Source organism: Cyrtonyx montezumae, unplaced genomic scaffold (genome assembly GCF_038088225.1).
Source record: "Cyrtonyx montezumae isolate F1298 unplaced genomic scaffold, pur_monq_1.0 scaffold_3, whole genome shotgun sequence".
In the NCBI taxonomy this organism is placed as follows: Eukaryota; Metazoa; Chordata; class Aves; order Galliformes; family Odontophoridae; genus Cyrtonyx; species Cyrtonyx montezumae.
Genome location: NW_027072034.1, coordinates 34,424,408 through 34,446,891, shown reverse-complemented (window position 1 = coordinate 34,446,891; position 22,484 = coordinate 34,424,408). Strand labels below are relative to the sequence as shown.

The following is a 22,484-nucleotide window of genomic DNA, read 5'->3' as shown; positions in this document are numbered from 1 at the left end:
CCCTTTGTGTCAGAAGTATTTCATGAAGCTGGATCTCAACAACCACCACTAACGACTCACTGAAGCACCATTACTAATCTGGGATTTCTGCCATCATTTTTCAGTCAAGACCGACTAAAGCGATTTGGCAATACTGAAAACATAATTCAGCATCTCTGGCACTATTTAGAAAACTGTGATCACAGCTTCGTATGTATTAAGGCTGGTGGCCATCTGTAAAATTTCATGCTGATGCATCCAACAAACATATATTCAGCCAACCATGGGTGAAAAAGAGGGGTGGAAAAAGCAGAAGGTAAGATCCAACAGAGCACGATTAAGCAAATACCCTGTTCAACAGCGGCCAAAGCTCTGGCATTAAGTAGGAACTTTGTGCAGTATTGTCTCACATGCTGCAAGCACATTTTCTATCTCCAAAATTTTAAAAACAAGAATTACATTAAAAATACAGACAATAGATTTTGATACATCACACCTTCAAATGATAACTGTGTGTGTTTCCAACCTGTAACAATGTCACCACAACCCCTCCCCTGCACAAATCCTCCTGCACTTCAGCTGTGACTGAATTCCGTAGTCCAACAGCAGGAGCAGAGCCGCATTGCTTCAAGCACTTCTTTGGCACCAAGAAATGAAAGTAGGGTACAAAGTTAATTAACAGTGCTATATTAAAAGCTGTGGTATCAGCAAAGCAACAGTGCAGACAGCAGCAGATTTTCTGTGACTCCTTACTAGAGATCTTGTCTCCACTTCTGTCTGAAAGCCAACGTCTAGAGAAATGAATATGGAAATTCAGCTCAAGCCTGCCGGCTGAGCTGCCATCAGCAACAGACTTCAGATTCAAACAGATGGAAAAGAAAACCTCCATCTCCAACAGGTAGGGACTGCTGCTAATGTGTAGAGCTGTGCCTTACCAGGAGTGTTTGTAACAGTTAGCAGATCCCCTTTCCAAAGGAAAAATAGGCCAGTCTGCCTGAGACTGTGCAAACGAATGACAGCATCACCTCCCAGTGCACTGCATGCTGTTTTCATCATACAGTACCACTCAGTAGAAGTCATCTTCATGGGGATACAGCTCCGTGCCTCCCTGTGCTATATACAAACGCACAGGTGTAGTCTCTCTCAGAATCTTCACCAAACGATGAGAATATTCCAATGAATGCCCCAAGCCACGTAGACAATAACAACAAAATGAACTTTCTTGACCACAAAATAAAAACAATGCCTTGACTCCCTTCAATCCAGAACTCCTCAAGCACCTCCCTGTTACCTTGTTCAGAGCACCTGCTCCCAGTCCTGTGCAATGTGCCATTTAGGAGAAAATCAGGCTTACACTCAGATCACATCCAACCGCACGTACCACAAGAGGAAAGCACAAACATATCCTGCACCATTATATCAAACCATTCCTGTCTGCATACAATAACCTCAGGCAAGTACAAAACACTTTTGATTCAGTAGGAAACAAAACCCCTTTATATCCAATATGCTGTGGTACTTGGAGCAACCTGACAGAAAGGACCAGTGTGGTAACCTCATGTTTTGCTTTGGGACTTCCTTTTTTTCCTGTTGCATTTTAGGAGGGAGATGCTGAAAGTACAACAAATTCTCATCACTTAAAAAGCCTACACTGCCTCTGTAATAGACCTTCTAATCCAGTGCGCTGAAGATCTCAAGCACTGTTTTAGTATTTAAAAACTTTACTGCATGTAAGGCTGCTTCTCCTTTCATTTTCTTTTTGACAAATAAAAATCTCCCAGTTTTTAGACTTCTGCATGCTCTCCAACTGCTACTTCAACCACAGTTCTCTTGGAGTTCACAGATCCACTTCTGTGTACTTTTTTTCCCTTTTTTCTTCTTTTTCAAGTCTTGTTTCTTGCAATTGTGCAAATTACATGTGATCTTTGATTATTATTCTAGAGAACCTTTCATTATCCTCTTCCCATAAACTATGTCACAAAATAATGACAGACTAATAACATTTTTCCTGACTTCCCCACAAATTAATTCCAAGGTATTTTAAAGTCTGCTTTCCTAGAACTCATACATACAGGCTTTCCTTTTCCTAATCCTGTCAAACCTTCCCAGACAGGCCACGTCTCTCTGCAACTTTTGCTTTCTGTTCAGATTTATCTCTTTCCACCTTCACATTTATCTCTTTCCATCTTCACATTTCTACTGCTTCAGATGGTCTCAGTTCTAGTCCACTCCTGATCTGTAACCACAGCTGCTCCATATTCAGAAAAAGAGGTCATTAAAATTTATATATATAAAACACAACACATTTCCTTCTACTTGAAGAGAACAGAATTTATTTTCTTTCTTATTCCCTTGTTCTCAACATTTCATAGGTGAACTGAGAACTCTGCTCCATCCAGGCCACATAACGTTACCTTTCCTGGAGGCACATGACCTCATGGGCTCCCCAGTTTAGTCAGTAAGCAATAAAGTAAAATAAGGCAAACGTACGTGTGGGTTTTTACTACCTCTTACCTCCCAGGCCCTTAGCCACAGTTTAAGCCAGACCAACTGTCTGCAAGCACTGATTAACAAATCTCAGTAGCAGAGCCCAGATGTAGCTCATCAGGGTACACTGTGCTATCACAACTTTGGCAACCCTTTGGGAACATCTTTATCACGACAGGAGGAAGGGTCACCTTGCTAGCTGTGGGAGAAGCCCTACATAAAACGTTTCTCATAAAGTACCTGGCTCAAAACCTTCAGTTTTAAGACTATCCAGGTCCTTCCTATTGCTCTGCAGCAGACATACCACAAACTGGGCAGCTTTGTATCGTACTAATTCTTCACTTTCTAAAGGTTCCAGGTAAATACAGTAGATAAAGATAATGAGGGCATCCTGTGCATAATTGTGCATTGTAAGTCTCTAAGACAATGTCCACATGAATACATAAGTTCAGATGTATTTAGAAGCCCAAACAAACAGGTTTTGCTCATCCTCACAACCATTGTGAAAGGCCTCACAGAAAACCAGGAACAGAACGTCCAACGACTATTTCATCAGGAACCACCAGTCCTACTGACTGTCTTACACAACTCTCACAATATTCAGTCTCTCATATGAGTGTTTCATACGATTTCCAAATGAAAATACTATTGCCACATACATTCCCTGAAGCTCTTTCAACCACTGCAAGTAAAAATTAGGCCTCACAACTCCTTTCATCAGGAGAGAATTAATCATGATCCTATTTTACTTGGGACACGACTGGTTTCTACTAGAGGAATCTATTGCTGGATTGTCACAACTGGTTTGAAGGAACTGTTTTCTTCTCCCTGCTCCTGCCAGCCTCCTCCTGAAAGCTCAGCAAGTGCCTGTCTTCAATGCAAACGTTCCGAGTGAAAAATAAGAAATGGAAGGGAAGAAAAGGTGCTCTTAAAGTAAAATCAGTTTTCAAGCTCAGTCTGAAAACCATCAGGAGTATTCTTCAGGAAGACTAGCACCATTTCTCTCTCCAGCTGCTTGTTACCTTGTCAGACACGGTATCAAAGACAGTTATCCAGTGATGACTTTTCTAATGCTAACTCCTGGGCCAAACAATCCTGCTTGTGTACACTTCCAGTGGAACTGACTGTTTTCCTGCCTCCTTCATACAACAGCAGATATCCCAGGAGCAAACATTTCCTTTGAGTATTGAAGTTCCCAGGACATGTTCAAAGTGAGCTCACAGTACACTTCTCTGCTGTTCCATGAGTAAGAACTAGCACGTTAATTACTGAATTTTAGCAAGTATCAACTGTGACACAATAGGTATCAGGGGGAAATTGTACTAATGTCCCCTTAGAGCAACAGAGAGGAAACAGAAACTGGCATATTCCTATGCCAAGTTTGTAGCCTCTGCAACATGAGTGTAAGACAAGGCATTTACCTAACAACAAAGCACTGGAAGTTTTTGCTGCTCTTCCTGCAAAGGAAAAGCTCGTTATAAAAAGCACTGAGCCAAAGCCAAGGCATTGCAATTCATTCCCCACTAATTACCCCCTATGTGCCTCCTTCCCGCTAGGACTGAAGTGTAGTGTTTCTAGGGCAGCTCTATATGGCTTCCTGTACCCAGCAGCAATTCTAACTGCTCAGCTGCTCCTGCAGTAGAGCAGAAGCCTCCATTCCACCTCCATCCTAGGGTAGCATTATGCTGCTGAGAAGTAACAGCATTTGATAACTTCCAATGGCGTTAATTGCATCCTAAAAACTCCTTTTTAGCAGCATGCTCACTTTACCTAACAGATCTCAATACAACTGCTCATTCCACATTTGAGGCTGCAGGGTGCTGAAGTTCCCCATTTCTGACAGCACCTAGGCATACATCTCTCCACTGTAACAGGTCTGCTTACACTACACAACAGAGCTGCTCAACGTTCACGTAGGTGCATTCATTCAATATAATTAGATATTTCATCTGAAATGTTCTCAAAGCTCAATAGAGGCACATCCAAAAGACTTGTTGCAGATTTGAGCTTTAATGAGCATTTCTTGATAGGCTGCGTTTTGTTGTGTGGTCTTTTTATATAATCTTCTATAAAGAGTACATAATCTTCTGGTCATAAAAGATTACTTGCTCTCAGCCAGGAAGCCTCATGGGAACACAGAGCTGTAATCTACCACTAATATATAAAATACAGAACACTTCAGACATCATGATGCAGAAGTTGCGAACAAAGATAGAACGCTACATGAGAACCTGCTGCAGGATTAGCATGGCTTGTTCCGTATCCACATCTAGCCCAAGGGAAGCAGTAAACCCAGACCTCATGGTGGAAGTCTTTGTCTTGGACACTGCTACCATAGCCATCAGCTACCAGAAATTTCATGGACACTTCTTGAAAAGTGAGCATTTTGCTAAAATACAGACTGGGTCAAACCAACAGGAAAAAATACATACATACACATATAATCTGTTCTTGCCAAGAGAAACATTCTGTAGAAAGGATTCCACCAGAGCATATTCAGTTTTCTCAAATATTCCTTCAAGTTTTCTCAAGTTAGATGAAAGTGGCCATACATTCTGAGTTAGTGCTCAAGAAATGCTTGTGGAAACTTCACTGTCAAGGGGGAGAAACCAGGGGAGTAGTTTCGGTATATGTCAAAGCAAAGATGCCCTTCAACATTTCCACCATGCTTACCAGAAGTGCAAGAGCAGGGAAGTTTTTGTTTACATTGAAAATGGTTCCTTGCTACATAGAATTTTCCATATTTCCTTAGGGACAAGTCATTCAGATGCTATCACTATGCCAACATCTGTTTAAAAACCTCTTATGTGCCATTGCATGTCAACATTATGCTGTTCTGTCACTGCACAACAGCTGAGATACACAGGTTCCTGGTTTGTAAAGCACTTTTTAATCTCACCTCAGGAGGAGAGGAGCAATTGGAAGGTGTGAGTGATGGGATGACTATGCAACTATGGCTGCTCCACACCACTTCCCACAAAATTACTTTTTTCAGTTGTTTGCATTTCCCCAAAACATGTGCTCAGAACTTCTTCCACAACGACTGTTTGCCCCAGGTGGATCTGTAAGAAGCACTCATTAATTTCAGCTAAAATGGTTCAGCTGCTGCCAAGAATAAGGGCTAACAGAAAAATGTGTTTTGCGTAAATTAAAAAAAATAAAGCTGGCAATCTTTTCTTCCTATCCTAACGCTTTAAAACGTAAGAGTAAACAGACAACAGTAGAGATTTACAACTGAAATCTTCAAAGACTCCAAAAAAAAAAAATAAAGAAAAGAAAAGAAAAGCACTCAATTTCCACAGCTGACCAAAGTGAATATCCACATTCCTACAGGCTCAAGCCCAACAGATTGAGAAAACTTTTCCCTTTAATAATCATGCCACACCAGTTTGGAACATTGGATGCTGCCAGTAGAGCCTGTATTTCTAGATACATGCCTAAGGAGAAAAGAGATAAACATCAAATCCAAAAGCAAAGGAAAACACAGCCAGACCAAGGAGCAAGGGAAGAAGAGCAATACTGGCAAAGCTGGCTTAAAAACATAAAGGTGGCAGAAAAAAAGGACTGAGGTCTGGGGATAGAAATAAAGCAAGAAATCCCTCAGCTGAGAGGAATTGTTGCAGTAAGGTGTTGGGAACTGATAGGTTGAGACAGAATGAAGAGATGGGATGAGAAGCATAAGGAAGGGAACTGAAGAGTTCTGCCTAAGCTCACATGAAAAAGAAAAGACAGCTAGAAGAGTGGGAGAGATATTGGACACAGACTTCATGGGAAGGTTGGCAGAAAGAATAAAATACCAACTAGCCTGGGGTGTCCAGCATGAGGAATACAGGCTTCAGCTTTGGAAATAAATAGTCTTTCATAGAATATATGGAGGAATAGCTGGGAAGACTTAACCAATTCCATAAAACTGGAAGAAAAAAAAAGTTCTTTAATCAGGCACCCAAAAAATCATTGATCAAAGAATTGATAAGTGGCAAAAAGGAAAACGTTTAAAGAGTTGCCTCGTCCCAAACAGGACCTGTGGAGAGCTGCGTCCCCAGCCTCTGGAGGGATGCAGGTCTCAACCAGAAGTTAAGCTTGCTGTCCTCTTCGTTCAGTCCTTTGCACTTCTCCCCATAGAACCTCACTCAAACCCAGAAATGGCACAGTCCAGACACACTTTGGGAGCTTAAGTAGAGCTCTTTTCTAATGTTCATCAGAAAATCTCAAGGACCAAGTTCACCAGTGATTCTAGAAGTATGTGACCAAGCGGCAGAACAAGTTCACAAGCCCTCAGCACTTGAAGGAAGTGCTATATATTCTCAGAAATGCTATCAAGAGTTAACACTGCACTAATATTTATCACTTTGTCATAAGAAAGTATCAGAAAAATAGCACAAAGAGCTTGGCAAGCCCTTCTGGTGACTGAAGATATTACCACGCTGCTGTTAAACTGCCCCCCAAGCAAAGTCAATGGACCAGATCAAGCGAGCACTCTTCAGAAATGTCAAACCAGTGGTTTAAATTAAGCCACTGAACTTTGCACTACAGTTGTCAAAGCACAGGCACAAGTGTCTGTCCACCTGTTCTGCTGTGGGAGACAGTAATTTCCAGCCTAGCAAATGTAGAAAGTAGCTACAGGATCAGAAGAACTGTAACTGACAGGAAAAATGCAGTAAATTGCACAGAGAAATCCACCAGGAAGGTAAGGGGGAAAAAAAAGTACTCTATGAGCCTACCAATAACTACTTCATTGTGAACAACACTGAAACAAAAGTCACCAACACCACAAGCTGTATTTTGAAGAAAACTATGGGAAATTAGAGGCTTAGCAAACTAAGGAAAACTATTCCCTTACCACTGGTTATCACAGTGAAAGGTAGAAAAAGAACAGGAAAAAGAACAGAGAGGACTCCAAACAAGCATTTCTGAGACACCGACCATAAAGTTCTGTTTTTTTTTTTTTTTTTTACTCTGAAGTCTTTATTCTAAATCTCAAAGGGTGGACAGCCCTCGGAAAAAATCTTCTATGGACTGCAAAGGTTTAATTCTTGAAATGAACACAAACCAGAATCAGAGGAAGATACAACGCACAGTGCTAGCATTAAGCAAGGACTGTGCTTTCCTCAGCACAACAAATTTAACGACAGAGAATGAGGGGAAGAAAGAATTCTCAGCAGACCTGGTCCCTCCCATAACCCCACTGCTGATCACAATTCCCCTAGAGACTTGTTCTACTGCTTCCAAGCATCCCATTCTTTATAAGCACACTGAATCTGCTTATACTTGCTTCTGCACCTGGAAGCAAGCTACTGAGAGCTCAGTGACATGGGAAGGTAGCTACTCAAGCATACAGTTGGCATGGACCTTTCTGTCCTGTTAAAACAGAAGGCTGTGTCTTTCCTGATGCATTCATCAGCACAGTTGGTTTTTTTTAATGGAAATCTATGCAGCCTACTAGACTGCAGTTAACATACCTTGCTTACGAAGAGCCTACAGAAACGAGGTGAAGAGTACTGTTTCCAAAGGTGTGCAATGCCTGAACATTTACACTAACACTCACTATGCTTTCTCCTTTACTTCTCCCCTCTGTCTTTTCTTTTCTGCACTCATTTATCCCCTCTGCAAAATCTGCTCTGCTTGCAACAAACAGGAAGAACAGAGCTGCATTTAGGGAACATCAGCTCACACACAACAGTCTCCTCTGTCAGTACAATAGAGCAGCAGGCCACAAACACGATGCAGGCCTGCCAGAGCAGTACACCATGGAAGAGCTCATATTTTCATGGGTGGGCTGGATCCACACACAACAACTCAAGAATGCCAAAGTCTTTCTTCTCAGCGTATTCTGTTGATCACATACAAAGTCTGAATAAGCTCGCTTTCATTGAGTAAAGACACATGTTCGCAAACCTCATCTGCACAGAAATCCTTTGTCATGTATCATAAGGCACACAGAAAATCTCCTTCACCTAAGATCAAGACCTCTGCTTGCCTGAAGACAGAGGGAAAACAATGTTTCTTTCTCATATTCCACCAATATGGTTTTAGTTTAGTACCAAGGTATGGCCTTCAATTTCCACACTTATTATTTACTGCATATTAGGAAAAAATATCATAAATCCAAGAAATTCACGCTTGGTGGAAGTACAATCAGGAACAGCCTTCTTCCTGAGTGAACGTACTTCACTGCAGCTTGTACAAGTGTTTTCAAGAAGTGCTAACAAATGTCAGCAAAGCCGGCACCTCCCTTTCCTTTGTGAGAGAGAAGCAGCAGACTCAGTGGCCTGGCAGAAGCAAAAGCACAGCACCCACCTGTGCTGGTTGATGCATCGGAGCTAACCCCATCTTCTGAAATCAGGAAAGCAGCAGCAGCCACTAGGTACAGGACTGGGAGTTTGCATTCTGTGATATCAAGCATACCTCCTTTGCCACAAACCACCAAAATCAGTTACAACTCCACCACCTCTCTGTGCAGCCAAGGCACACACCCTCCACTCATCTACTTCTTCAATTTACAAATGTGCTTTTTTTTTTTTCCCCTCGTTTCATCCAGCCCACACTTCCTTCTCAACCAGCTTTGCCTCAGCAGCTGTCCAGGTTAGCCCTGGCAGCAAAGCCTGCTTCCAATCTGTGATGACAATTTCCTTGCAGCAAGCAGAACAGCCAGAGATCACTGGAAGTGAAGGAAGGAAAGCAACAAGTGGCAACGAAGTGGAAGAGGAAGTGAAACTTCTCCTGTTTCTGAAGGCTAGGAGAATCTGGTAAAGAGCTTATCATATTTGCTTAAACAGCAATGTGTACAACTAACACATCCGAGGTTATGCCTATCTACCTGACCAATGTAGATGACATTCACACAATCCAAACCTTCCTTCTTCCAAGGGCAACAGCGTTTTCCAGCAACATTTCTCTAAAGGATGTCTGTTTAAGATTTTGGTAGATAATCAACAATAGGGAGGAAATTCAGTTTGTCAGAAAAGAAACAGGAAGGGAAGCAATAGGGAGAAGCAAAGAGCAGAGCTCTGAGACATACTGCCTACAGCACTTGTTCTGCTGCCTCTCTGCAGGTAGCGACTCATCTCCAAGCAGCACCCAAGAAAGTAATGGGGAAGGATTTCCAATGAAGTAATCTATAAAGTCAGACCAAGAGGCATTCTTACATTCTAACTTCACATTTAGGTACTAGCAGTTAAATAAATAAAATTCCCTTCAACAAAGCATGTGCCAGAAGCCAGAATTCACCTTAACAGTGACTTCACTTCAGAAGGGAGAAGTTCTTCCCGTTAGAACAGCACCTGCACTGCCACACCAGTCTTGAATGAGTTTAGGAGATGGTGGATGACGTCCAACCTTCAGTACACCTGAGACCTTATGACCAAAAATCCCACGCCCTCAGCAGAGCAGGCTCCTTACTCTACCCAAAGCTCAAGGACCATTTAAAAGAGAGCCAATGCCTTCTGCCGCAACCAACGGCAAGCAGGACAGAAGCAGTGAAGTTTTCGCAAGGTTTGATCGCTGAGGTCCCAAACTTGGCAGTGAATGGGAAATGCCAGACTTACAAACTTAAGAATACCGGATTGCAAACTGGCACCACAACGACGTGTGCATGTCCCCACCTGCATCAAGAGTCCGACAGACGAGGGAACGAATCCCAAACCCTCCCAGTTCCCGGACGCAGCTCACCGAATCAAACCTTCGGACGCAGAAAAGACAAAAAAGAAAACCAACCTCGGGAAGTTTTTAAACCGAGCCCTTCCGAGGCATTAGCACACCGTCGTTTCTCAAGGGGAAACGGATGATCTTGTTGCCAGGGCGACAGGGTTGTGCAAGCTCATCTCCGTCGCTCTGCAGTCTGAGGGCACCCGAACACGCACACCGGAGCCACCGCTTCTGCCGCTCAAAGCGCAACCCAGGCACAGCTTCCCCCGCGCTGCTGCACGACGCGCACACGGCACGGGCCCGCAGCACGGGGACACGCCAAAGCCACGGGAAAGGCCGAGCCCCCGCCCCCAACGAGGGCGCGGCCCCTCTCCCTGCCGCCCCTCAGTGCCCGGCGCCCCGCACTCACCCCCGCGGCCCTCCGCACGCCGCTCCCGCCCGTGACGGCGCCGGGAGCGGCCGCCACGCTCCACCCCTCGGGCCGGCCCGGCCCCCTGCGGTCCCCAGCTCCGCGCTGAGGGAAGGCGAGAGGCGGCCGGGGCTGTGCGCTTTCTGCCCGCCCACCCGCTCGCTCCTCCTTCGTCATCTTCGAGCGAGCACGCAAGCAGATGAATAAATAAAGCGGGCGGGCACGCTGCGCTGTGCGCAGCGCGGGAGGGATGCTGCCAGCCCCGAGCTGCCTCACACCAGCAGCGCTTTGGGACGCGAGGGGCAATCTGCTGCTTACAGCTGCCTGGTGCTGGAAACGGTCACACGCACAGGGCAGCAATATTGTGAACAAAAGGGCTGGGCCGTCACATACGGGACCTACAGCAGCTGATTTTGTTTGTTTGAAGCTAAGCCCCAGGTTACACATCGAGAAATAGAAGAAAAAGCTGTATTTGGAACACCGCTCAAGCAGCAGACTGAAAAACTATGACTCTGAAAAAGGCACCAGGGTCATAAAAGGAACTGAATGCAAGGACCCCGCTTAACACTGACAGGCCTAAGAAGCAAAACCAATTGTGACCAAAGAAAGGATTTTACCTACATATGGGTCACCCAAAAACCCAGTATCAGGAGCTTATCTGCTGCTTAAGAAAACATTATAAATTTGTGAGACAAGTAGACGTGTAACACAAGGTTTTGGGAAGTAGATCTACATATTTCCTCCAAAAAATGTTATTTTATTTACAGAATCACAGAATTGCAAGGGTTGGGAGGGACCTCAAGAGATCATTGAGACCAACTTCCTCACCAAAGCAGGTTCCTTTTAGTAGATCACACAGGTAGGCATCAAAACAGGTATTGAATACCTTCACAGGAGGCTCCACAACCCCCCTGGGCAGCCTATTCCAGTGCTCTATCACTCTTACCATGAAGAAGTTCTTCCACAAGTTAGTACAGAATTTCTGTGTTCAAGTTTTAGGCCATTACTCCTTGTCCTACTGCTACACACCTCTGAGAAGAGCCTTACCTCATCCATTTGCCTCCTACCTCCCTTTACATCTTTATAAAACAAAAATCAATCAGATCCCTATTCAGTCTTTTCCCCAAGGCTAAACAGACCTGAGTTACTGTGCTTTTAGTTTTAAGCACATTCCCAGAAAGCAAATATAAGCAGCTATTGACCACTTCCGCAGAGCCAGCCCCCAACTTTTCCTGTAAGTGGAAGCTGAAATTAAATTACAGTCACAAGCATACTCTTTCCTAACAGAAAGGTGTCCCTCCTTAGCATAATAATTCCAACTAGGCAGGAGGGTTGACTTGGATGAAGGTTATTAAACTCTCCTACCATCACTGATAAGAAGAAACAGCACTTCACTGGATATTCCAACTCTGCTGAAAATGAGCCTCATGTAGTCTCTGGGTTTGTGCTGAGCAAAAAACGTCAGGCAACTGATAATCCCACCAGCAAACTCTATATATCCTCCTCTTTCCACCAACAACCCGATAGCCTGGGAGAGATTTCCTTCCATTCAGATTTCCAGAAACCATGCTGCTATAGCCATTACAGAGGTATGGCTGATGGAGAACCACAAGCCTGAGACAAGCATGATCCACCAAATATCAGACCTCAATGACATATTCACACAAAAGACTACAAAACCTTCCCTAGCAAAACAACTCAAATTCCCACCACAGACTGTCTGAAAAAACTCCTCACTCAACCTGCTACTCCCAGAAACTTAGAAGCAAAGAGAGCATACACAGCTTGTTTCTTCAGTCAGCCAGTGAATAGTGAAGGTCTTTGTAACACAAATACATGCACTCGAGATGCAGAAAAACATTCAGAAGTGATTATTAAGAACCCTCATCTTTCTCCTTAAGACAGGTAACAATAAACATTATTCAGTGCATCCTTCTTGAACAGCAGTCCCCTTCTCTCACTTGTCAGAACATACACACGGGCCTTCATTAAACAGATTCTGCTTAAGCAGCATGCTCATCTCTCATATGAGAGAGAATGACCTCAACTGAAGCAGGGCAGGGTCAGATTGAGTGTTAGGAAACATTTCTACTCAGAAAGAGCAATGAGACAGTGGCGCAGGCTGCCCAGGGAGTTGGAGTCACCATCCCTGGAGGTGCTCAAGAACCGTGTGGATGTGGCACTGAGGGACGTGGTCAGTGGGCATGGTGGGGGTGGGTTGGACTAGATGATCTTAGTGTTTTTTTCCAATCTTAACGGTTCTATGATTCTGCAATTAGTGATCACAGCTATGCAAATACAGAAGTGTTAGCAGGACTGGACCATCAAGAGAACAAACTAAGTGATGAAATTATACCTAGTAACAACACAGGCATGTCCTAACACTGCCTGAGACAGTGTAGTGTGAAACTTGGAAGCATCCAGCACCCTTGGGCTCTGCCACCACCTGAAAACAAAGGAAGAAGTGAGAGCAGCAATGGAAAGTTCTTTTGTACTTCCTCAATAGAAATCACTAGGACTGCATTTAAAAGAATTATAAAGCCACCTAGAGCTTTTGGGTAGCACTTTGACTTTTTGGTTACAGGTTCAAAAACATTATGTGTTCAATGTTGAAAAATCTACCACAGATTGGCAATCCATATTTTTAAATAAAAAGCAGTGGAATAGCACAACACAAAAGACTTAGCATCAGATTACTCAAAGGAAAACATTTTTGTGCAACAGGAAAAAAAGTTGGAATCATAAGTAGTACTTGGGGTTTTCTATCAAAATGACACGATCTTCATAAATCACACAGGAACCAGCTCTCAAGTAGGACACTGCTCATACTCCCAAGGCAATTATATAATTAGTCATTTTTGGACAGAATGTTATATTGCACAGTACTGGAACTGAACGATCAGTCTCTTGAGCAAGTCAGTATTCAGATACATGTGTATTTTTATATCAGTCTAGATAGCCTAGTGAAGCATCAGGATTTCTTAGTTTCAAAGCTTCCTGTCAGATAAAGCAATATAAATCTCATATTAAGTTACTTAAGAAATCCCAAAGCATTCAGTACCGAACACTAGCTTTACTTTACCACTCAATCTCCACTGGCTCAAGCCAACAACAAAATAATAAGTTTAACTGGTCACCTGTCTGTGCTCTCCTGCCTGCTCGTTCCCAAGAGGAGCTTCTGCAGCATCCCTGTAAGTGACATTTAGGTACCTGCTAATTTATTTTTATTCTTTAAAAAGAAGTCTAGAGGACACTTGTAACACTTTGAAATTAGATGGCTAAGTTCAGGAGACTGTTAGAGACATCAGCAATTTATCAACTTAGAGTAAATATAAAGAAAAAAAGACAAATAGACTGCAGAAAACAAAGAACATTTGCAGTACTTCCACAAGCAAATCAGCATTCTATGTGATACGCAGGAAATAAAAACATGAAATCAGTGTTGACTGCAAAAATACACAAATCCTACATATGAAGGAATGTAAACATACATTGACTCATCGCAGAGCTGCTGCTTAAGAAAGACAGAATTACATCAGTGTGATCATTCACTGAAGTCATTGATGTCACAGAAAATAATCACTGCATCCATCTGTTCAGACTAAATGTAAGCCAGCTCTGTGGCTGTACGTTTTAGCCACAAAAAGAAGTTGCTATGGCTCTTTCCATTCCCACTATTTCCTAATCTTGCTTCTAACCAGCGAGTCTGAAATTATTTGAGCTTCCACACATACAAATTACATCATCATTTCTTTAAGGCTTTAAGAGGCAGAGAAAGAGGCAAACACACTGAGGGAAGAAAAGACAACTTCTTCAGAAGCAAGTCCTCAAATAGAAGGAAAAAATATTGACTACTATCACGTTTTTAGTGCTATTTATTGTCTGATACCCTCATAAATCCTGCTTCCTCACCAAGGTGGGGCAAAAGACTAATTGATGTGCTACCTTCGTTGTCTCAAAGAACACTCTTTGTCTGCAGACAGATCTGCCACAGTCATCCTCAATCAAAGAAGAGCAAATAATATCTTCCTCTATAAATCTGTTTGCTTTCTCACTTCTGCCATTTCACAAATTACGAAATTATTTAAGATTTGACTTAAACACAAGAAAAAGGGATCTAAAAGGAAAAGCAAATTTTTAAAAGTGAAAACAGAAACCTGCTGCAATTTAACCGAACATTTTACACCCAACAAATGGGAACCAAAGAATTCAGAGAAAAGTGAAAGCAAGAAAAGTGCTCACAATTTGTGGAATACAACTTGCAACAAGCAATCAAGTCCAAATCACCCTCTGCAGTCTGTACTTGTGCTTGGACAAATATTATGTACTTGACTGAAAAGTAATGCATAAAGATGGTCCAGAGTCATCTCAGAAGAACTTATAAATGTTCTAAATATTTCTGGAATACAGTGAGAGCAGCCATGGTCTCCTTACCTGCTGGCTTGTCAGGAACCTGCTCCCCAAAAACCCAAACCCAGTCAGCCACATCCTGGCATACAGCTCTCAAGTCATCAAAAAGAACACTTATCATCCTCCTGTACTTGTGTTAATTCAATGAGAAGACAAGATTACCATAAGGCTGATCAAACATCCTTTAATATAGAGAAATCAAATTTTAATCCAGTTGTCCAATGAAACTAGATCATGCTAATAAGCATGAAAAGTTACATTAAAAGGAATTTGTGTCATGAGGAAACAGATATCATCCTTGTGTGTGTGACACTGTAAAGACAGCACCCCTTCTACCTGTTAGTGCAGGGATATCGGGCAATACACTGACTGGGAAGGAAGCTACTTACACACATCACCTTGGTTCAACTCAGCTTCACTAGAGGCAGCTCTACCCCGAGGTATCCCCTGGCACACCACTCAAGTCAAATTCCATAATTTCCTATTACTTGTAGTTGTAAAACATTATCAGAATTAGTGTCACTACAGAAGACAACTTCACTTCAAAACACAGTGAGAACTTCTGCAGCTTCTTCTGGATCCTGTGTATTTTAGTACAAGCAAAAGGCAGGTACCCATTCTGGCCAGAACTTACAGCTTTCTACTTCCATTCTTTTTAACATGTAAATGCGCATCCAGATATCTGTCAGAATTTCCAGAAGTTGATACCTTCCATGAAAGTACTGCACAGAATGATGAGGCAGATACAATCTTCTTACTTTAGTCTCTGCTCCAGTTCAAGTGCTGATGAATTTCCCAGGACAGGGTCTCTTCCAAGGACTTCAGTATCCCTTCCTTCCTCTGAATCTTGACCTGGTATCCAACTGAAAATTGAAGGCAAGCTACTAAGACCAGAGTTTATTTTGCAGGAGAAATACTTCAGAGCACTTACACTACTTTGATGCTTTGTAAGTTCAGAATCAAGTTGAGAATGAAGCTGAACTCACTGTACGTTTTATAACCTTACAGACAGAACTCAGCTTAAGTCAGTACCTTCACTAATAGCTATAGCACCTATAAATGGTATTTAAACTGAGGCTTGATTAAAAGCAACCCTGAGAGCATCCACCTCACTTATCCTGGCAGTTGAGTTCTAGGCTGAATTCAGTTTCAATAAGCATCGATTCCATCTTACACTCCACAAATTTTCACAGTATTCCAAGTGAAACCCAAGGGCCACAAATGCCCCACTTACTGAACTAAAGAGTTTTCCCTCGGAAAACAGAGAAGGCCCACGAACAGAGGAACCCAACCCACACACGGCCACTCACCATCGATCTTTTGCACGCAAAAAACGTGAGCTGCAAACCTTTGCAGTGCCCCTCTCTCAAGCACTGCTTGGGGCTTTTGTTTTCCTATCAGATGAGAAACAAAAGGATTAAAATAAGTCCCTCAGGGAACGCCCGCAGCTCAGAGAGCCACCGGGATACCGCAATGTGGGCAAACTCGGGGAGGGAGGGCTCCGCTGGCAGCAGGATCGCGGGGCCAGGCGGGCGCTAACCTGCAGGACGCAAGGGCTCTCCAGCAGGCACTGCCGCAGGTCCTCCCGCACCCCGCCACAGGCCTGCCCATCCTCCTCCTTCTCCTCGTAGTACTTGGGCATGACGGCGGGACGCCTCTACCGCCACTCCCCTTTAGCCGCGCCTGCCGCCATCTTGGCGCGTGCGCGCACTTCCGGCGCGGCGTGACGTCACCGGAAGCGGAACGGGCTCTGGTCTCGGGGCGGAGGGGGCGTGGTTTCGCGCCGCTGCCGCCGTCCTTTGCGCCGCGCGATGCTGCCCACCAGCTCCGTGGGCGCCCGCGGTCAGGGCAACGGCGCGCTCAGCCCCCGCGATGCGGCGCGGCACACGGCCGGCGCCAAGCGGCACAAGTACCTGCGGCGGCTGCTGCACGTGCGGCAGATGGACTTCGAGTTCGCCGCGTGGCAGATGCTCTACCTGTTCACCTCCCCGCAGCGGGTCTACCGCAACTTTCACTACCGGAAGCAGACCAAGGACCAGTGGGCCCGCGACGACCCCGCCTTCCTGGTGCTCCTCAGCGTGTGGCTGTGCGGTGCGTGCGGAGGGGCGAGGCGGGGCCGAAGGGTGCTACCCGAGAATGGGAAGGAGCGGCCTTAAGTTGCGCTGTGAGGCGGTGGCACAGGCTGCTCGGGGAGGGGGATCATCACTGTCCCTGGAGGTGTTGAGGAGCCGTGTGGATGTGGCACTGAGGGACGGGGTCCGTGGGTGTGGGCTGGTGGTCGGCCTGGATGCTCTTGAGTGGCCTTAATCGTTCTACGATACTATCCGTGGTTTTGGTTAACGAGGAGCCTTTACAAAGCAATGTCCTATTGCAGTGCTGCGTGAATTTCTAAGAGCAGCCGTTCTGAATACAGCAGAATCTGCTGCTGTATCATTAAGTTCCAGTACTGACTGCTGTTCTCCAGTCCACAAAGGAATGATGTTGTGAACAAATTGTTCTGCGCTTGGTATTTGCTGGAGAAAAAAAAAAAAAAGAGCTGTTGCACTGAAAATCACAAAATTAATGTTAAAAAGGAGAGTGCAGATTTTTATCGCCTAACTCAGAAAAATAATACTAATTTCTGAACTTGTGCTTTATTTTCCAAAGCTGACCTTAAGAATCTTTTTCTCTTTTCAGTGTCTACTATAGGATTTGGATTTGTGCTGGACATGGGGTTTTTTGAAACAATAAAGCTGCTGCTTTGGGTCGTGTTCATAGACTGTGTAGGTGTCGGTCTCCTGATAGCAACTCTGATGTGGTAAGTAGTCATAGAATGACAGAATGGTTTGGGTTGGAAGGGACCTTTAAGATCACCTAGTTCCAACCCCCTCCTGTAGGCAGGAACATCTTCGTCTAGACCAGATTGCTCAGAGCCCCATCATCTTGGCCTTGAATGCTTCCAGAGATTCACAACCTCTCTAGGCAACCAGTTCCAGTGTCTCACCACCTTCATAGTAAATAATTTCTTCCTGATATCTAGTCTAAGCCTACCCTCTTCCAGTTTAAAGCCATTTCCCCTTGGTGTTCAGTGCTGCTGTTGGGGCATTGATGGGCTATTGCTGTTCGCAGGATGCTTTGTTCTCTGTTCAGGACAAAATGAGAAAGTAGATGTTGACTGTAGGGTTTGGGCCATTGATCGTTGGGCTGGATTATCTTGGTGGTCTTTTAACAATTATATGAAATGTTGCTTTAAAAAATGCATCTTTACTGGTTCCTGTTAGAAGGTTCATCAGAAGAAAGGCTATATTGTGAACATTAAAGTTGTTGCTAGTTGGTCTTCAGTAATAATTCTAAATCTTGGTGATGGAAAAAGGAATCTTAATTTTTCCACCTTGTTTCAAGTCCCTTCTTCCTGCACTCACTTGCCATTTTTTGCAAAAGCTTCCCCCATTCACAATGAATCTGAGGCCCCTCTTGCCTCACCTCACCCCGCATCCAGGATCTGCCTCTTTCTGACTTTTCTGATGGCACAAAGAGAAATGCAGTGAAAGTTACTGTGAAAGATCCAATCTCTTAACTTCTTGTTTCTAAGCACATGGTGATTTCTCTTTTCACTTCTAAACAGCATACATTCTCTGACATCAGCAGACCTTAAACTGAATTACATAGAAGGCCTTGAGGTTTGTTCTGTAGCCTTAAACACCAGCAGCGCTCATTCTGTTATTGTCAACTTGTTACTGCACTGATAAATTCCTCCACTGAGCTATTTAAGGGAAGAGTTCTGGTGTTGCATTGCGTGCAGTGGGTTTCAGCTACCTGTTGAATGCAAACACTGAAGTAAGAGCTGTAACAAAAGTCTTCTGAGATCAGTTTGGCTTGCATAAACATTGAGTATTTTGTCGCCCATAACAGAAATACCAGAATTGGGATCTCAGGTGGCTTGCTGTCTCAAACTCAGAGCTTCACATTAACTACCTTATATCTTTGCACGTAGGTTCATTTCTAACAAGTACTTGGTAAAGCAACAGAACAGGGACTACGATGTGGAGTGGGGATATGCCTTTGACGTTCATCTGAATGCTTTCTATCCACTCCTGGTCATTTTGCATTTTATCCAGCTGTTTTTCATCAACTGTAAGTAAAAGATTTTGTTTTCCCTCTGCTGAAGTCATCATCTGCCACCACAGCTGAGAGCAATTGTCTCTTTCAGATGTCATCATACCTAATTCAGTAATTGGATATTTTGTTGGGAACACATTATGGCTGATTGCAATTGGCTATTATATCTATGTGACATTCCTTGGATACAGTGGTAAGTAATGGCAACTTTTTCTATAGGACTGAAAGAAAAGGCATTATTGTAGTCTATGAGTGTGTCAGTTTGAGAGAGATGTACCCAAAGCGTGTTTTCAGATGGGTAAACAACAGCATTTCTGTTTTTCACTGTACCAGCTTCTTTGTACTTGGAGACCTCTAGCATCACAACTTGTTTTTCTTCCTTAAATCCACTTCAGAATGTTCACACGGGATAGAAACCAGGTACTGAGGATAAGTCTGTTTTTTTTAGTCGACTTTACCTATCCCACTAAACTCAAGGGCTCTTAAATCTGCAATAAGAGGTCAGCAGAGCAGTACTACTTTGTCTCACTGTCTCCCCTCAAGGCCGTGCTCCACGAAGCAGCTATTTGAAAGAATGCTCCTTTACACGTGCTTCGCTCTTGCTTCTTTTTCAGCGTTGCCCTTTCTGAAGAACACAGCTATCCTTCTCTATCCATTTGCACTCCTCATCGTGCTCTATCTGATCTCGTTAGCATGCGGATGGAACTTCACCAAGATGCTTTGTTCCTTTTATAAGTACAGAGTGAAATAAAAACAGGACTTCATCTGTGTACTGATTATTTTTGCTTTATCGTAGCCGTCTTGATGGCAAAGAAAAACAGTCAAGAGCTGATTGTAAATGGCTGTAAATTTCTCTTTATTGTAGATAATTGTGTAAAAAAAAGTTTGAAGTGTCTTTTTTTTATTAAAATATTTACACCAGTAAACATGTTAGCAGTTTTGTTCAAATACTTTTGCAGTACATTCCTACAAACAATGGTACATCCGTAACTTAAATTTAACTGCAACAAGTCTATGTAGCATAACTCTTACTGCAGCTATTTTGCACATACTGGCATAAGCTCTACGTTACGAGGGTTTTCAGTGACACCAAAGAGCAGTTTTATATAAGAACAATATTGGAATTCCTTGCCTTGGGACTGCATGAAAGTAGAAGTGTTAATACTGTTGCAGTGGTAAAGCAACATCTGGCTCCAGGTATAGAACTGTCCTCTCCTTTTATGAAAGAACTTTAGATCGTTTTATTTAATGATTATTTCAGATATACGCAGACAATGCTGGCACACAGAAGTAACATTGATGCAAGGCACAATTACCATGACCCCATACCAGGTTTCCAAATATAGCAGCAAGGGTTTTTTTTTTAATCTAATCTAGAGAAGTCCATTGGGTATTACTACATCCACTATTACAAGTGGGACGTTAATGAAGATGGAAGGAAAGGACAAGTTAATTTAGCCACACAGGCTTATGGCAATGCCTACAGCTGTGAAGTCCACAAGGCAGGAGTATAAACTGACCATCACAAACATTACCTCCTGGAAAATGAAGATGGCGACTTCCCTAAGGTTGTGTTCAATATGAAACATGAGCACTAGGATTCAGTTTCAAAAACAATGCAAGAGTAAACTGCATACAGTAAGACTTCATATCTCAATACTAGAATTTGATCTCTAAGGAAAAACTATATCTTATCTTAAAATACCAAATATGCTGGCAGTGCATCTTACAGTACTGTGTGTTTCAGCCACTGTTAAGGCTTGAAGAGAATTGTGTTCCCCCCTCAGCAGACACTGAGCAAAGTTCCCCTTTTAACAAGGAAAGCACTGAACCGCTCACACAAGGAAGGCTAAGGATTCCAGTCTGCCCTGGCTAACGAGCTCCCGTCCTGCAGGCAGCTATGGACTTACTGTACTATGTCCCCCAAAAGGAATCCTAGCACCAGTGATCATCCACTTAAGTTCAACGCTGAAAATTCTTCATATTTAGTGCCCTCTGGTACAATACCATTGAAATCAATGGAGGACTTAGGGCCTGTGTACCTTGCCTTTAGAGATAAAAGTTCGTCCCCTCAAAACAAGGCTTTGTAGTTCCCACTAGAAGCTACTTGAAGTTTCTGCTGTGAGCAGCGAGCAGCTACAGTCAGCAAAACCCTTAAGAACTAAAACACTCGAAAGAATAATTCATTATGTCTGTATGGGGAGGGTTTTTAAGTCAGTAATTGTTGGCAGCCTGAAAACAGCTGCTTAAAAGCCTGCCAGCATTATGCTGGTGACTGAAAAGATAGAAAGCATAGGGCTTTTTCTTTTTTCTCCTACAGCTACTTGCCTTCAGAACACATCCCTCTGTAAGAACAAATCTAAAACTCAAGGTTGATTTATTTCAGAGGGACAAGGTTTGAAAAAATCTAAGGTTTTTTTTTTTCTATGAAATTAGAACAACATTTTGCCAAGTTGGAAGCAACCTACAAATACTACAGCACTTCATTTGCAGCAGGTATTTCCAACAACAAAAATCCAAACATTATTGAAATGATAATATTAAAATAAAAAACAAAGTTACATTGTCATTTGATTTTACCAAACAGCAACCATACTTCAGCCCATTCAAGGGATGATTTATATTCTATGGGCCAAGTGTAACGTGCTTTGCTCTTGACTGACTCAAGGTACCTTAAAATAATTTCTTTCAGAGGAGATGCCTACAAAAGCACAAAGTCCTAAATTGTTTGTTTGTTTTGTATTTCTAAAATAAGTGCTAACTTGGCATTATATCCTGTTCACATTTCTCAGCTTTTCAGTAGGACTACCCATTAATTGAGCATGGCAAGATCATACTGTCAGCTTTATATTTCCTTGGTCCAGAGCAACCATGATGAGCTTAGAAGAGCCAGTGCTACGATCAGCTGCTCTGCTTGGCATCCAATGTGTGACACTAAGAATAATTCACCCAGAAAATGAATTCTTCTGTTAATAACTTTGGCTTCTTTTCTGAAGCAGTTAATAGGGTCATAAGATAATGCAGTTCATTTTGAAACGCTTGCCGTTATTCGGTTACAGTAAGATTCACTGACCTACAGGGGCTTTTTAAGACCCCTCAAAAAAAAAATTAGTTAAATATAGGAAAAAAAAAACTCCATCCAAATCAGGTAATTGGTTCAAGATGTTGAGAGGAACTCTCGTGGTAATAATTTAACTTATGACATGCATAAGATACACAGCCCAGCTGGAACACATCCACTCACACAGTGCCTGAGGCAGTGACAGTGGATCCAAACAGCTGAAGCATTCTTTTTTCAGCAGTAATCCCAGGAAGGAGACCTGCACTTCATTAGACAGCCAGGAAGATTAGAACTTGAAAGTTTGAAAGCCCAAAATAACTCTGTAGAGATAATGAAATTTGCAGAACTTTCTGATAGACCTGAATTTACCTGAACCTACAAAACTTCATTTGGATT

The 22,484-nt window shown here is 43.0% G+C and overlaps 3 protein-coding genes across 4 annotated transcripts in view; 1 reads left to right on the top strand and 2 right to left on the bottom strand.

Annotated features, from left to right (window-relative positions):
• INPP4A (inositol polyphosphate-4-phosphatase type I A) overlaps positions 1-10,569 on the bottom strand; it is a 110,054-nt gene extending 99,485 nt beyond the window's left edge. For both annotated transcript variants that reach the window (XM_065741181.1, XM_065741184.1), the window contains exon 1: positions 10,520-10,569. The gene's annotated coding sequence lies outside the window, so the exon portion shown is untranslated. The remainder of the gene's footprint in view (positions 1-10,519) is intronic.
• Positions 10,570-15,093: 4,524 nt separating this feature from the next.
• On the bottom strand, positions 15,094-16,631 carry LOC136051658 (cytochrome c oxidase assembly factor 5). Its single transcript, XM_065741199.1, has 3 exons — positions 16,470-16,631; positions 16,240-16,323; positions 15,094-15,792 (listed from the first exon to the last, which is right to left on the bottom strand). The coding sequence occupies exons 1-3, from the start codon at positions 16,569-16,571 to the stop codon at positions 15,751-15,753; spliced, it is 228 nt and encodes a 75-aa protein (XP_065597271.1). The 5' UTR covers positions 16,572-16,631; the 3' UTR covers positions 15,094-15,750.
• A 94-nt stretch (positions 16,632-16,725) lies between these two features.
• Positions 16,726-19,953, top strand: UNC50 (unc-50 inner nuclear membrane RNA binding protein). Its single transcript, XM_065741200.1, has 5 exons — positions 16,726-17,020; positions 17,606-17,726; positions 18,903-19,042; positions 19,119-19,220; positions 19,642-19,953. The coding sequence occupies exons 1-5, from the start codon at positions 16,741-16,743 to the stop codon at positions 19,776-19,778; spliced, it is 780 nt and encodes a 259-aa protein (XP_065597272.1). The 5' UTR covers positions 16,726-16,740; the 3' UTR covers positions 19,779-19,953.
• Positions 19,954-22,484: the final 2,531 nt, after the last annotated feature.